The 16,425-nt window shown below is 49.0% G+C and overlaps 1 protein-coding gene across 1 annotated transcript; it reads left to right on the forward strand.

Annotated features, from left to right (window-relative positions):
- The first annotated feature begins 3,041 nt into the window (after positions 1-3,041).
- Positions 3,042-13,748, forward strand: LOC125319089 (alpha-1B-glycoprotein-like). The gene is made up of 7 exons (XM_048290035.1): positions 3,042-3,086; positions 3,930-4,232; positions 4,786-5,085; positions 6,700-7,005; positions 9,565-9,861; positions 11,162-11,269; positions 13,270-13,748. Exons 2-7 carry the CDS (start codon positions 3,962-3,964, stop codon positions 13,347-13,349), a joined length of 1,362 nt encoding a protein of 453 aa, XP_048145992.1. The 5' UTR covers positions 3,042-3,086; positions 3,930-3,961; the 3' UTR covers positions 13,350-13,748.
- Positions 13,749-16,425: the final 2,677 nt, after the last annotated feature.

The following is a 16,425-nucleotide window of genomic DNA, read 5'->3' on the forward strand; positions in this document are numbered from 1 at the left end:
CCTCCTCTTCCTCCTCCATCCCCATTTTTGTCCTCCAATTTTCCCTTTTTTCCCCCCATTTCCGTGCCCTTCATCCCAACTCCTCCCGTCCCCCTCCTCTTCCTCCTCATCCTCTTCCTTCTCTTCCTCCTCTATCCCCATTTTTGGCCCCCGATTTCCCCTTTTTTTCCCCATTTCCGTGACCTTCACCCCAACCCCTCCCATTGTCCTCCTCCTCCTCTTCCTCCTCTTCCTCCTCCATCCACCTTTACCCAATTTCCCCTTTTTTCTCCCCATTTCCGTCCCCTTCATCCCAACTCCTCCTCTTCCATCCCTCCATCCCTTTTTTCCCATTTTTCCCCTTTTTCCCCCATTTCTGTGCCCATTACCCCAACTCCTCTTCCTCCCCTTCCTCCTCTTCCTCCTCCATCCCTTTTTCCCCTTTTTTCCCCCTTTTTCCTCCATTTCCGTGCCCTTCATTCCAACTCCTCCTCTCCCTCCTCCATCCCTTTGTTCCCAATTTTTCCCAATTTTCCCCTTTTTCCCCCATTTCTGTGCCCATTACCCCAACTCTTCCTCCTCCATCCCTTTTTTCCCAATTTTTCCCGATTTTCCCTTTTTCCCCCATTTCCGTTCCCTTCATCCCAACCTCTCCTCTTCCTCCTGCTCCATTTTCCTCCATTTTTTTCCCCAATTCTCTTTTATTTTCCCCTAAAATCTCATTTTTTAATGCTTTTCTTGCCATTTTTTTGCCTTTTCCCCCATTTTCCCCTCGTTTCCCCCCCGTTCCTTTCACTTTCCCCCATATTTTGGTTTTCCCCCATTTTTTTCCCTTTCTTCCACCTTTTTTCCTTTTTTCCCCATTTCCCCCTTTTTAAAATCCCCTCGGACCCATTTCGGGGTTTTTTCTTGGACTTTTTCCTTCTTTTATTTGAAAATTTCATTGAATTTCTTTTTCTTTTTTATTTTATTTTATTTTAAAATTTCTTTTTAACTTTCAAATTTTTTCCCGTTTTTAGTTTTGTTTTAAAATTTATTTTACTTTATTTCCATTTTTTAATTCTTCTTATTTTGGATTTCCTTTGAATTTCTTTTATTTTTAATTTCTTTTGATGTTTAAATTTCTTTTAAATTTATTTTTACTTTTTAATTTCCTTTAATTTTCCTTTTTCTTTTTAATTTCTTTTTAATTTCTACTATTTTTAGTTTCCTTTTATTTTTAATTTCTTTTAAATTTTTATTTTTTTTACTTTTTAAATTTCATTTTAATTTTTAATTTCTCAGAATTTAAAATTTCTTTTTTAAAAATTTCTTTTTAAATTTCTTTTATTTTTAATTTCCTTTTATTTTTAATAAATTGTCATTTTAAACTTCTTATATTTTTAAATTTCTTTTTATTTTTAATTTCCTTTATTTTTAATTTCTCATCATTTTAAATTTCTTTTAATGTTTAAATTTTTTTTATTTTTAATTTCCTTATATTTTCAATTCATTTTTAATTTTAATTTCTTTCATTTTAAAATTTAATTTTGAAATTTCCTTTTAATTTTTAATTTCTTTTTAATTTTTATTTTAAAATTTCTTTTCTTTTAAAATTTATTTTATTATTTAATTCCTTTAATTTTAAAATTTTCAACTTCTTCTAATTTTAATTTTTTTATTTTAAAATTATTTTATTTTAAAATTTCTTTTTAATTTTTAATTTCTTTTTAATTCTTTAAATTTTTCATTTCTTTTATTTTTAAATTTGTTTTTAATTTTTGATTTCTCATAATTTTAAATTTCTTTTAATGTTTAAATGTCTTTTTATTTTTTAATTTCCTTTTAATTTTAATTTCTTTTTAATTTTCAATTTCTTTCATTTCTTAATTTAATTTCGAAACGTCTTTTTAATTTTAAATGTCTTTCTAATTTTTAATTTCTTGTAATTTGAAAGTCTTATACTTTTAAAATTTCTTTTTATTTTAAATTTCCTTTAATTTTGAATTTCTTTTTAATTTTTATTTTAAAATTTCTTTTATTTTTTAATTTCCTTTAATTTTTAATTTTTAATTTCTTGTCATTTTTAATTCCTCTTAGTTTTAAATTTCTTTTATTTTTAAATGCCTTTAAATTTTTTTAATTTTTAAATTTCTTTTATTTTTAAATTTCTTTAAATTTTTTTTAATTTAAAAATTTCTTTTATTTTTAATTTCTTTTTATTTTTAATTTCTTTTACTTTTAATTTCTTTAAATTTTTAATTTCTTGTCATTTTCAATTTCTTTGACTTTTAAAATTTCTCTTTATTTTTTATTTCCTTTTATTTTAATTTCTTTTTAATTTTTAATTTCTTGTCATTTTTCAATTTCTTTTCTTTTCAAATTTCTTTTATTTCTTCATTTTCTTTCAGTTTTATTTCCTTTTCTTCAAATTTCTTTTTCATTTCCTTTTTAAATTTTTCAAATTTCCATTGTAAATTTTATTTCTAATTTTTAATGTTTAATTTATTTTTAATTCTTTTAAATTTCTCTTTATTTTCAATTTAAATTTTTTAACTTGATTTTTAATTTCATTTCCCTGTTTAATTCCCCTTTTCCCACCTTTTCCTTTTCCCCTTTCTTTTCCATCCCCGTTCTTCTTTTTTTTACCCTTTAAATTTTCCTTTTTTTCCCTTTTTCCTCTCATTTTCCATTTCTTCTTTTCCAGGTAATTTTTTCTTTGAATTCCTCATTTTTTCCCCCCAAATTTCCTCCTTCTCTTTTTCTTTCATTTTTTCCCCAATTTCCTCCTTTTTCATTTAATTTTCTTTTACTTTTCATTTCCTTGCAATTTCCCTTTTTCCTTCCATTTTCCCATTTTAATTAATTTATTAATTAATTAATAATTTGCTTGATTTCCCTTTTATTCCCAATTTTTCCTTTTCCATTTTTCCCTCCCATTTCCCCTTTTTTCCTATCATTTCCTCTCTTTTATTTCACTTTTCCCTTCACATTTTTCCCTTTTCCTCCCTTTCTTTCCCTTCCTTTCTCCCATTTTTTCTCCTTTTCCCCATTTTTTTTTCACTTTTCCCATTTCTCCTCTTTTCCAGCCTCTCTTCCGATCCTTTTCCCATGGGTGACACCTTCAGGTAACACAAATTTCCCACAAAAATGGGGATTTGGGGAAAAAACTGGGTGGTTCCTCTCCATCTTCTCCATTCCCACCTCCAAAATCTGGAATTTTGGGCCATTTTAAGGATTTTTTTGACCCAATCCAAGCCCAGCCCAAGCAGGGTCATGGTGGAACCTCTCCAATTGCCAAAAATGGGGATTTGGGGAAAAATGGGGTGGTTCCTCTCCATCTTCTCCATTTCCACCTCCAAAATATTGAATTTTGGGCCATTTTTAGGCCTTTCTACACCCAATCCAAACCCCAAAATCTCCCCAGGCTTGGTGGCACCTCCAGGACCCTCTGGGTGGTTCCAAACCTCCACCAGACACCAAAAATTGGGATTTGGGGAAAAATTGGGTGATTCCTCTCCATCTTCTCCATTTCCACCTCCAAAATGTGGAATTTTGGGCCATTTTTCGGCTTTTTTTGGCGCAATCCAAGCCCAACCCAAGCAGGGTCATGGTGGCACCTCCAGGACCATCCAGGTGGTTCCAAACCTCCTCCAGACACCAAAAATCGGGATTTTGGAAAAATTGGGTGGTTCCTCTCCATCTTCTCCATCTTCTCCATTCCCACCTCCTCCGACCCCCAAAATGTGGAATTTTTGGGCCATTTTTAGGCTTTTTTAAACTCAATCCCAGTCCAACCCAAGCAGAGTCATGGTGGCACCTCCAGGACCCTCTGGGTGGTTCCAAACCTCCTCCAGACACCAAAAATCGGGATTTTGGGAAAAACTGGGTGGTTCCTCGTCCACTTTCATCTCCAAAATACGGATTTTTGGGCCATTTTTAGGCTTTTTTGATCCCTTTTTCCTCCCCAGACCTCCATCCCCCCGCCCCCAACATCTCGGTGATGCCGGTGAAGCCACGGTTCCTCATCGGTGACACCATGTCCATCATCTGCACCGCGCCGGCGAGCAAGGACAGGATCCAAGGGTTCCGCTTTTCCAGGATGCCCGGTTTGGTCACGGACTTCCGGTCGTCCAAGAGGACCTTTGTCCACACCTTCAACATCACCGGCCCGCAGGACGGGGGCTCCTACACCTGCTCCTACACTGTCTTCCGGGGATCCCACAGCTCCACCCAGTCCCTGAAGAGCCAGGCTGTGGTCATCAACGTCCAAGGTTTGGGGACACCTCGGGTGTCACCTCCCCGTGTTGGGGTTTTGAGGGTTTTGTCTCCAAAATCGTCCCTGTTGACCAAAATGTTGGCTTTGGTCCAATGGGGGTGTTTTTATCCCAGAATTTGTCCCCATTGAGGCCCAACATTGACTGTTCCACCCAACTGGGCATTTTTATTCCAAAATTCATCCCTGTTGACCAAAATGTTGGGTTTTGGTCCGACGGGGGTGTTTTTATCCCAAATTCACCCCTGTTGTGGCCCAACATTGACTTTTCCACCCAATGGGGGCGTTTTTATCCCAAAATTTGTCTCTATTGAGGTCCAAACTCGGCTTTCCCATGCAACGTTGACCTTTCCCCCCAACGGAGCATTTTTATCCCAAATTCATCTCCCTTGAGCTCCAACATTGACTTTTCCACCTAATTGGGCATTTTTATCCCAAAATTCATCCCCGTTGATGTCCAACGTTGACTTTTCCCCCCAGTGGGGCGTTTTTATCCCAAATTCATCCCAACTGAGGTCCAATGTCGACTTTGGGTCTTCTTCTCCCACCAGATCGTCCAGCCAAACCCAACTTGACGGTGACACCTTCCAGTGTCACCATTGAAGGGCAGCCCCTTGTCTTCTTCTGCGCGGCCCCACCGGGTGACGCCGAGAGGAGATTTGGGTTCTTCCAGGGGGAACTCAAGGTCACGGACGGGATCCAGGAAGATTCCGGAGGCGCCGGCACCCGGCTGCAGGTGGAGAAGAGTGGCCTGAACCAGACCGGGAATTTCAGCTGCCGCTACGAGGAGATGACTGAGGGCCGTTGGATCGAGTCCTACGCCAGTGACGCCATCCAGGTCATCGTCAAAGGTGATTTTGGGGATAAATCCGTGTTTTCCAGGCTCAGGGATGGGCATGGAGCAACCTCAGGGCTGGGTTTGGAGGAGGTTGAGGAGATGCCAAAGTTGGGTCATGGTTGGGTTTGGTTGGGTCATGGTTGGGTCATGGTTAGACAATGGTGGGGTCATGGCTGGGTTTAGTTGGGTCAATGTTGGGTCATGGTTGGACCATGGTTTGGTCATGGTTGGGTCATGGTTGGGCCATGGTTGGGGTCATGGTTGGACCACAGTTGGGTCATGGTTGGGCCATGGTTGGACAATGGTTGGGCCATGGTTGGGCCATGGCTGGGGTCATGGTTGGACCACAGTTGGGTCATGGTTGGACAATGGTTGGGCCATGGTTGGGTTTGGTTGGGCCGTGGTTGGGTCATGGTTGGGTTATGGTTGGACCACAGTTGGGTCATGGTTGGGCCATGGTTGGGGTCATGGTTGGACCATGGTTGGGTCATGGTGGGGTCAATGGTTGGGCCATGGTTGGACAATGGTTGGGTCGTGGTTGGGTTTGGTTGGGTCATGGTTGGGCCATGGTTAGACAATGGGGGTTCATGGTTGGGTCAATAGTTGGGCCATGGCTGGGTCAATGGTTGGGTCGTGGTTGGGCTTGGTTGGGTTTGGTTGGGTCATGGTTGGGCCATGGTTAGACAATGGTGGGGTCATGGCTGGGTTTCGTTGGGTCAATGTTGGGTCATGGTTGGACCATGGTTTGGTCATGGTTGGGTCATGGTTGGGCCATGGTTGGGGTCATGGTTGGACCACAGTTGGGTCATGGTTGGGCCATGGTTGGGCCATGGTTGGGGTCATGGTTGGACCACAGTTGGGTCATGGTTGGACAATGGTTGGGCCATGGTTGGGTTTGGTTGGGCCGTGGTTGGGTCATGGTTGGGCCATGGTTGGACCACAGTTGGGTCATGGTTGGACAATGGTTGGGCCGTGGTTGGGTTTGGTTGGGCCATGGTTGGGCCATGGTTGGGCTGTGGTTGTGTTTGGTTGGGTCATGGTTGGGCCATGGTTGGACAATGGTTGGGCCATGGTTGGGCCATGGTTAGGTCATGACCCCAAAACTCCTGAATGTCCAAAATTGAGGATTTCAAGGGGTTTTCCCAATTTTTCCAAAATACTGAAGTTTTTAGGGGCCATTTTTAGGCCTTTTTGGACCCAATCCAAGCCCAACCCAAGCAGGGTCATGGTGGCACCTCCAGGACCCTCTGGGTGGTTCCAACACTCCTTGCGCCACCCAAAATTTGGGATTTTGGTAAAAATTAGGTGGTTCTTCTCCATCTTCTCCATTTCCACCTCCAAACCATTGAATTTTGGGGCCATTTTTAGGCCATTTTGACCCAAACCAAGCCCAATCCAAGCAAGGTCATTGTGGAACCTCCGGGACCATTCAGCTGGTCCCCAACCTTTGCCAGATGACAAAAATTGGGATTTTGAGGAAAATTTGGGTGGTTCCTCTCCATCTTCTCCATTTCCCCCTCCAAAACATTAAATTTTCCAGCCCTTTTTAGGTCTTTTTAGACCCAACCCAAACAGAAAGGAAATTGACGATTCCAAGGGTTTTTTCCCCAATTTCTCCGCCCTCCAGATCCGTGTCCTCCCCCGCATCTGTCCGTGGAGCCGCCCTCGGGCGTGGTGGCCGTGGGTCACCGGCTCCGCCTGACCTGCGCCGCACCCCGGGACGACTTCCGGCGGCGCTTCCGCTTCTTCTGGGATGGGGCCGAGGTGACATCGGGCACCGGCGACACCAGGGACACCAGGGACGGCGCCGAGCTGCTCTTCCCACAGATTTCCCAGGAACTCGCCGGGAATTTCAGCTGCCGGGTGGAGGAGGAGGTGGGCGGGGCCTGGGTGGAGGCCCCGCCCAGCCGGGGCGTGGTCGTGGTGGTCAGGGGTAGGTGGGGACTTTGGGGAGAAAAGTGGTGGATTTGGGAGGGGAGGTTTGGCCACTGGGATTCATCGGCGTGGCCACGACCACACCATTGGCCACGGCCTCCCAACTGACCACTCCCACCTCAATTGACCACACCCCAACATTGACCACGCCTCTCCCATTGACCACACCCATCCCAATGACCACACCCACCCTCCTGACCACACCCCAATGACCACCCCCCAATTGACCACACTGACCCCACTGACCACCCCCATTGACCACACCTCACTGACCACCTCCTACTGACCACCCCCATTGACCACACTCAATGACCACACTCCCATTGACCACACCCACCCCACTGACCACAGCCCAATGCCCGCTCACCCACTGACCAGCCCCATTAACCACACCCCACTGACCAGACCCCACTGACCACACTCCCATATTGACCACACCCACCCCAATGACCACACCCCCATATGACCAAACCCATCCTATTGACCACACTCCAATGCCCACACCCCCATTGACCACACTGACCCCACTGACCACCCTCATTGACCACACCTCACTGACCACCTCCTACTGACCACCCCATTGACCACACTCAATGACCACACCCCAATGCCCACACACCCACTGACCACACCCATTAACTACACCCCACTGACCACATCGTCCCTAATGACCACACCCCCTTATTACCACACTCTCACTGACCACACCCTCCATGCCCTTTCTCCCACTGACCACCCATATTGACTACCCCCACTGACCACACCCGCTGACCACACCCACTGACCACGCCCCCTATGACCACCCCCATTTACCACATCCCCTTGGACCACCCCAATGACCACATCCATTGACCACACCTCCATACTGACCACATGCAGCCCCAATGACCACACCCCCATTGACCACTCTCAATGACCGCACTCCCATTGACCACACTGTAATGACCACACCCACCCCATTGGCCACACCCCACTGGCCACACCCCCAATGACCACACCCCCACTGGCCACACCCACCCCAATGACCACACACCTTCCATTGACCACAATCCATTGGCCACACCCCATTGGCCACACCCCAATGACCACACCCACCCCACTGACCACACCCCGCTGATTTACCACACCCCACTGACCACCCCTGTTGACCTCACCCCACTGACCACCCCCACTGACCACACCCTTCCCGTGTCTCCCAGGCCCTCCCTCCCAGCCCGTCCTCCTCCTGGCCCCTCCCTCGGACGCTCTGGACAGCTCTGAATCCCAAATTTCCCTCACCTGCCTCGTCCCCTCCCCCTCCGGCCACACTCAGCACCTCTCCCACTTTTACCCCATCCAGACCTGAGTGACCACACCCCTCCCATTGACCACACACCTCCTATGGCCACACTCATCCCATTGACCAACCCCTTACACTGACCATCCCCACCCCAATGACCACCCCCCCATTAACCACACCCACCTCCTATGGCCACACCCTCAATGTCCCCACCCACACAATGACCACATCCTCAATGACCATCATTGACCGCCATCATGGACCACCACCATTAACCACACCCATTGACCACATCCCAATGACCGCTCCCACTGACCACTCCCTCAATGACCACACCCCCATGACCACACCCCTCCCATTCACCACACCCCACTGACCACCTCCGTTGACCACACCCCAAGCCCATACTCCACTGACCACTGCCACTAACCACCCAGATTGACCACACCCTACTGACTACCCCCACTGACCACCCTGCAATGACCACGCCCCACTCCATTGCCCATGCCCACAAAATGACCACGCCCCACCACATTGCCCACACCCAACCCAATGACCACACCCATTGAAATGACACCTATCTCAATGACCACACCCCCACTGACCACAGCCACCCAAATGACCACAGCCTTGTGACCACACCCCATTATTACCACACCCTCGCTGACCACACTGTCCATAATGACCACACCCACCCCAATGGCCACACCCCTCCCCTTGACCACACCCCCAACTGACCACAGCCCAATGACCACACCCCCATTGACCACACCCCCCTGGCCACAACCCTCCCATTGGCCACAGTGACCCCAATGACCACCACACCCGCTCTCAATGACCACACCCTCACTGACCACACCCACCCCAATAGCCATACCCCAACTGACCACAGCCCAATGACCACACCCCCAACTGACCACACCCCCTGGCCACAACCCTCCCATTGGCCACTCCCCTCCCATTGGTCACAGTGACCCCAATGACCACCACACCTGCTCTCAATGACCACACCCCCACTGACCACACCCACCCCAATGGCCACACCCCATCCAACTGACCACACCCCTCCCATTGACAACACCCCACTGACCACATCCCATATTGACCTCACCCACCCCACTGACCACACCCCACTGATTTACCACACCCCACTGACCACCCCCGTTGACCACACCCCACTGACCACACCCCACTGATTTACCACACCCCACTGACCACTCCCGTTGACCACACCCCACTGACCACTCCCACTGACCACACTCTTCCTGTGTCCCCCAGGCCCTCCCTCCCAGCCCATCCTCCTCCTGTCCCCTCCCTCGGACGCTCCGGACGGCTCCGAATCCCAAATTTCCCTCACCTGCCTCGTCCCCTCCCCCTCCGGCGACGCCCAGCGCCGCTTCCGCTTCTACCGCGATGGCTCCGAGACCACCATGAGCCCCCTGGCCGAAATCTCCATCCCCGTCCCCTCTGCGGCCGCGGCCGGAGCCGGACACTTCAGCTGCCAGTACGAGGAGGAGCTGGACGGCCGCTGGGTGCTGTCCCCACCCAGCGCCACCGTCACCCTCCCCGCCCCTGGTGAGGCCCAAAATTGGGGTGGGGGACCTTGAGGAGGTCGAAAATGGGGGAAAATGGAGAATTTTGGGGTGGGGGGTGGGGTAATGAGGCCAGAATTGGGGTCAGGATTGGGGTGTCCAGAATTTGGGGTCACCACGAGGCGTTTGGGGGGATTTTAGGGAGGTTTTTGGGGTATTGCTTGACCCAGGGGGAGTTTTGGGGGGGTTTTGGTTCACCTGGGGGGGTTTGGGATCTTTTGGAGGGCTTTTGGGGGGATTTTCTGGGGTTTTGGTTAATGTGGTGGTTTTGTGGGGGGGGACTTTAGGGTTTCTCAGTTCACCTTGGGGGTTTGGGGTTTTTTTTGGGGGGGGGGGGGGGGTGGTTGATCTTGGGGGTTTTTGGGGTGTGTTGGTTGACCTGGGAGGTTTTGGGATCTTTTGGGGGGATTTTGGTCAATGTGGGGGGAATTTTTTTTGATTTTCAGGGGTTTTGGTTTACCTGGGGTTTGGGGTTTTTTTGGGGGAAAGTATTGGTTGACTCACGGGGTTTTGGGGGGGAAGTTGTGGTTTTTGGGGGCTGTTGGCTGCCCCAGTGGTTTTGTGGGGGAACTTTGGGGGTTTGAGGGTTTTGGTGCGGTTTTTGGTTGATCTTGGGGGTTTTGGGGGGCTGTTGGTTGACATGGGGGAGGTTGAGGAGTTTTTTAGGGTCTTTTGGGGGGGTATTGGTTGACCTGGGGAAGTTTTTTTGTTTTTTACGGGGGAGGGTTGGGGTTTTTGGGGGATTTTGGGTTTTTTGGGGGGCATTTCCTGAACTGGGTTTTGTTGGTTTTTTGAGGGGCTTTGGGGTTTTGGTTTTTTTTTTTAGTGGGGTGGATTTGGTTGACTGGGGAATTTTTGGGGAATTTTTGGGAGTGTTTGATGAGCAGGGGTTTTTGGGGGGAGGTTTTTGGGCGGTGTTGGTTGACCTGGGGGATTTTGGGGGTTTTTTGGGGAGGTTTTTGGGGGGTTTCGGGGGGTTCTCGGTTGATGCAGGAGGGTCTGAGGGGGGGATTTTTTTTGGGCGTTTTGGGGTTTTCAGGGTTGACCCAGAGGCGTTTTGGGGGTCTTGATTGACCTGGGAGGTTTTGGGGGTTTTGGGGGGGGTGTTGGTTTATCCAGGGGGGATTTTGGGGGAGTTTTTGGTTTTGGGGGGTTATTTGCTCATCCAGGGTTTTTTTGGGGCGGTTTTGGGGTATTTTCTGACCCAGGGTTTTTTTTGGAGTGGTTTCTTGGGGTCTTTGGGATATTTGCTCACCCAATTTTTTTGGGGGGGGGTTTCTCAGCCCCAGCTCAGTTTGGGCTCCTCCCATTGGTCATCGGCGTCGTCGTAGGCGTGGCCGTGCTGCTGCTGGGGCTCCTATTGGCTGCTTGGCTGTGCCGGAGGAGGAGGGGTCAGTGGGGGGAGGGGAGGATTTTGACCCCAAATCGTCCCCAAATTTCCCATTTCAAAATCCGATATTGACCCTTTTGCCCCAGAATTTCCCATTTGAACCCCAAAATTGTCCATTTTACCCCAAAATTGGCTCTTTGCCCCAAAATCGCCCATTTTGACCCCAAAATGCCCATTTTGACCCCAGTTTCTCCATTGTGGTCCAAAATTTGACCCTTTTGTCCCCCAAATCGTCCATTTTGACCCCAAAATTGTCCCCAAATTTCCCATTTTGACCCCAAATTCCCCATTTTACTCCAGAATTGACCCTTTTGTCCCCAAATTTCCCATTTTGACCCCAAATTCCCCATTTTACTCCAGAATTGACCCTTTTGTCCCCAAATTGCCCATTTTGACCCAATATTGCTTCCAAATTGCCCATTTTTACCTCCAGATTTTTCCATTTTAGTCCGAACTTTGACGCTTTCATCCCCAAATTGTCCATTTTGTCCCAAAGGTCTCCATTTTAGTCCCAAAATTGATCCTTTTGCCCCCAAATTGCCCATTTTTATCCCAAATTTTCCCCGAATTGCCCATTGTGACCCCAAAATTGTCCTCTTAAGTCCAAAAATGCATTCTTTTGCCCCCAAATTGCCCATTTTTACATCAAAATTGTCCATTTTACTCCAAAATTGCCCATTTTGCCCCCAAAGTGCTAATTTTGACCCCCAAATCATCCATTTTGACCCAAATTTGTCCATTTTATGCCAGAATTTCCCCCAAAATCGCCCCTAAATTGTCCATTTTTACCCCAAAATTCTCTTTTACTCCAACATTGACCCTTTTGTCCCCAAAATTGCCCATTTTGAGCCCCAAATTGCCCCTCAAAGTGCCAATTTTAACCCAAATTTCTCCATTTCAGTCCAAAAATTGACTCTCTTGCCCCCAAATCGCCCACTTGGACACCAATTTTCCCATTTTCAGCCCAAATTTCCCCCCAGTCTCCTGTTTTAACCCTGGAGTTGGTCATTTTGACCCCCAGATCGCCCATTTTGACCCCAAAAATGCCCCCAAATTCCCCATTTTGGCCCGAAATTCCCCATTTCAGCCCAAAAATTGACTCTTTTATCCCCAAATCACCCATTTTAAACCAAATTTGTCCATTTAACCCCAGAATTGACCCTTTTGCCCTGAAAGCGCCCATTATGACCCTCCAATCGAACTCTTTGGTCCAAAAATTGACCATTTTGCCCCAAATTTAAACTCCAGTATGTCCATTTTACCCCAAAATTGGCCATTTTGCCCCCAAATTGTCCTCTCCTGTCCCCAAATTGCCATTTTGACCCTCAAATTCCCAAATTTCTCACCAAAAAAAGTCTCCCTTGCCCTAAAAATGCCCCTTTTAACCCCGAAATACAGCTCTTCTCACCCAAAATTTCTCATTTTTTGGCTAAAATCACCCATTTAGCCCCAAATGTTGCTCCTTTGTCCTCAAATCGCCCATTTCAATCCCAAATCTCCCATTTTCATCCCCAAATCTCCCATTTTGATCCCAAAATTCCCCATTTCCCCCCAAATCACCACTTTCCCCCCCAAAATTCCCATTTTCACCCCAATTTTTCTCACTTTCCTCCCCACCCAAAACCTTCCCCCCCTAAACTCCCAATTTTCAGCCCCAAATCACCCCCAAATTGCCCTTTTTTGCTCTCAAATTGCCCACTTTTACCCCAAATTCTCTATTTTGAGCCTAAAATTTCCTTTTTACCCCAAAATCTCCCATTTTACCCCAAAATCACCCATTCTGCCCCAAAATTTCCCATTTCCCCCCAAACTTGTCTCATTTTGTCTCCAAACCACCTCAGCTCGACGCCGAAATCGCCCAATTTAACCCCAAAATCTCCTTTTTTCACCCCAAAAGTCCTCAGTTTGCTCCAAATTTGTTTCTTTGCCCCAAAACTTCCTGTTTTTTTCTCCAAAATGGATCTTTTCGCACCAAAATCTTCCGTTTTCGGCCCCATCCAGGTGGTTCCCGCTGGCGGGGGCTGCGCCCCGGGGACGACACCGGGGCCTTCCCCATGGGGGACGTCGAAGTGGCCAACTGAGGCTGGCCACGCCCACCAAGATGGCCGCCTCTGCCGCCGAGACCACGCCCCCAAGATGGCCCAAACCACGCCCCCCAGATGGCTCAAACCACGCCCCCAAGATGGCTCAAACCACGCCCCCAAGATGGCTCAAACCACGCCCCCAAGATGGCCAGCAGCGCAAAAGACACGCCCACAAAATGGCGCCGAGACCACGCCCCAAGATGGCCACCAGAATAAAGGGCACGTCCCAAATATGGCTGACATTGCTGAGGCCCCCGCCCACAAGATGGCTGCGGTGGGCGGTGCCGGGCCAAGGCAGCCAATGAGGATTGGTGGATCCTGGCGGCGCCGTGTACTGATTGGCCAATTCTGGGCTGTGCGTGGATTATGCAAATGAGATGCTAATGAGGGGTGTGAGAGAGTCTCTGGATGAGTTTTAGGGCTATTAAGAGGAGTTATGCAAACGAGATGCTAATGAGGGTCTGCAAACAAACTATGCAGGGGTCCTGGGGGGATTGGGCAGTATCTATGCAAATGAGATGCTAATGAGGGGCATGGGATGGTTTCTTGAGGGGCCTGGGTGGATTTGGGGGCTATCAAGGCACATTTATGCAAATTAGATGCAAATTAAGGGCACAGGGAGGGTCTCTGGGGGTGTTTTGGGGAGATTTATGGGAAATTAAGGAGTTCTTATGCAAATGACATGCTAATGAGGGGCTGCAGTCTCTGCAGGAGTCCTGGGGGATTTGGGGGGTGTTTTGGGGGAAATTAAGGATTTCTTGTACAAATGAGATGCTAATGAGGGGCGTGGTCAGGACGGGGTCAAGTTTGGGGGAGGGGCCGAGGAGGGGAGGGAGGATCCGGGATCGGCTGGGTCTGGGATGGACGGGGGCCGGGATGATCCGGAACTGGAATCTCTGGGATCCGGGATGGACAGGCACCGGGATGATCCGGAACTGGAATCTCTGGGATCTGGGATGGGTGGGCGCCGGGATGATCCGGAACTGGAATCTCTGGGATCCGGGATGGACAGGCACCGGGATGATCCGGAACTGGAATCTCCGGGATCCGAGATGGACGGGGGCCGGGATGATCCGGAACTGGAATCTCTGGGATCTGGAATCTGCTGGGTCTGGGATGGACGGGGACCGGGATGATCCGGAACTGGAATCTCCGGGATCTGGGATGGACAGGCACCAGGATGATCCGGAACTGGAACCTCCAGGATCCGGGATCGGCCGGGTCTGGGATGGACGGGGCCGGGGTGATCCAGAACTGGAATCTCAGGGATCCAGGATCGGCCGGGTCTGGGATGGACGGGGGCCAGGATGATCCAGAACTGGAATCTCTGGGATCCGGAATCTGCTGGGTCTGGGATGGACAGGGACCGGGATGATCCAGAACTGGAACCTCCAGGATCTGGGATCGGCCGGGTCTGGGATGGACGGGGCCGGGATGATCCGGAACTGGAATCTCCGGGATCTGGGATGGACAGGCACCGGGATGATCCGGAACTGGAATCTCTGGCATCTGGGAGCTGATGGGTCTGGGATGGGTGGGCACCGGGATGATCCGGAACTGGAATCTCTGGGATCCAGGATGGATGGGCACCGGGATGATCCGGAACTGGAATCTCTGGGATCCGGGATGGATGGGCACCGGGATGATCCGGAACTGGAATCTCTGGGATCCAGGATGGATGGGCACCGGGATGATCCGGAACTGGAATCTCTGGGATCCGGGATGGATAGGCACCGGGATGATCCGGAACTGGAATCTCGCACATCTGGGATCTGCCGGGTCTGGGATGGATGGAGTCTGGGATGATCCAGACCCAGAATCTCCGGGATCTGGGATGGATAGGCACCGGGATGATCCGGAACTGGAATCTCGCACATCTGGGATCTGCCGGGTCTGGGATGGATGGAGTCTGGGATGATTCAGACCCAGAATCTCCGGGATCTGGGATCTGCTGGAACTGGGATGGATGGGGACTGGGATCTGCTGGGCTTGGGATCTGCTGGAACTGGGATCTGCTGGGTCTGGCGTGATCCAGAACTGAAATCTTCTGGATCTGGGATCTCCTGGATCTGGGATCTGCTGAACTTGGGATCTGCTGTACCTGAGATCTGCTGGGTCAGGATCAGATCCGGGATCTGCAGGGGTTGGGATCTGCTGGGTTGGGATCTGCTGGGTTGGGATCAGATCCAGGATCTGCCAGGGTTGGGATCTGCTGGGGTTGGGATCTGCTGGGTCGGGGATCAGATCCAGGATCTGCCGGGGTTGGGATCCGCTGGGCTTGGGATCTACCGGAGTCGAGAACAGTGGCTCTGGGATCCACTGGACCTGAGATCCGCTGGCAGCTTTTGTCTGGGAGCAACCCCTGGATATCAGGAATTTGGGAGGCAGAATCCCAATTTTGACCACAGGCGCCTTGGAGAGAAGGACGGGATTTTTCCGTGTGCAAGAAAAACACAAATTCCAGGTGTTTGGGAAGAAGATAAGAGGTGGCCGCTACGGGCGAGGGCAGCCAGACCTGTCCCTCATGGCAGCTTTGGTCTGGGGGCAATCCTTGGATATCCGGAAATTTGGGGGTGGATCCTTTTAGCGGGGGGGAGGTCCCGGGTGCAGGGGAACCAGCCGGAGTCACGACACGAACACTGGTATGATTTGAGCATCGTGCTCCAGTTTATTGTTTACTTACACCAAGTTATACTTTCTCCAAAGTTCACGCCCCTTTCCCATGAGAAAGCCTCGAAGCAGCGGGGAGCTGACCACTGTATACCCCTTCCCAAGGCTGTTCAAGGCTGCCAGCGAGCAGGTGCCTTGCAAGCCTGTTTTCAGCCGGAGGCCCCGTCAGGGGTACTTCTGCAACAGCCCTGGGGTGCCCAAGCCCTCCTGGGGTATCCTGTATTCCACAAGGAATTCCTTTACACAACCCCCGTTTTCTTTTTGGGCTACCCAGGTCTGGTCGATGATTTTTTGAAGCCCCGCTTTAAGGCAAAAAATATACACCCAAGTATTATTAAACCTAAAATAACTACAAATAGCAATCGTCAGCCTTCTACTACCAAGGTACGCAGCTATCCGGTGA

This window comes from Corvus hawaiiensis, chromosome 35, assembly GCF_020740725.1.
Source record: "Corvus hawaiiensis isolate bCorHaw1 chromosome 35, bCorHaw1.pri.cur, whole genome shotgun sequence".
NCBI classification, from domain to species: domain Eukaryota; kingdom Metazoa; phylum Chordata; class Aves; order Passeriformes; family Corvidae; genus Corvus; species Corvus hawaiiensis.

Coding starts and splice junctions, on each gene's coding strand:
- LOC125319089 (XM_048290035.1), top strand. CDS start 3,962: ATGCCGGTGAAGCCACGGTTCCTCATCGGTGACACCATGTCCATCATC. Junction 9,862..11,161: donor CGTCACCCTCCCCGCCCCTG/GTGAGGCCCAAA, acceptor GGGGTTTCTCAG/CCCCAGCTCAGTTTGGGCTC. Junction 11,270..13,269: donor GCTGTGCCGGAGGAGGAGGG/GTCAGTGGGGGG, acceptor GGCCCCATCCAG/GTGGTTCCCGCTGGCGGGGG.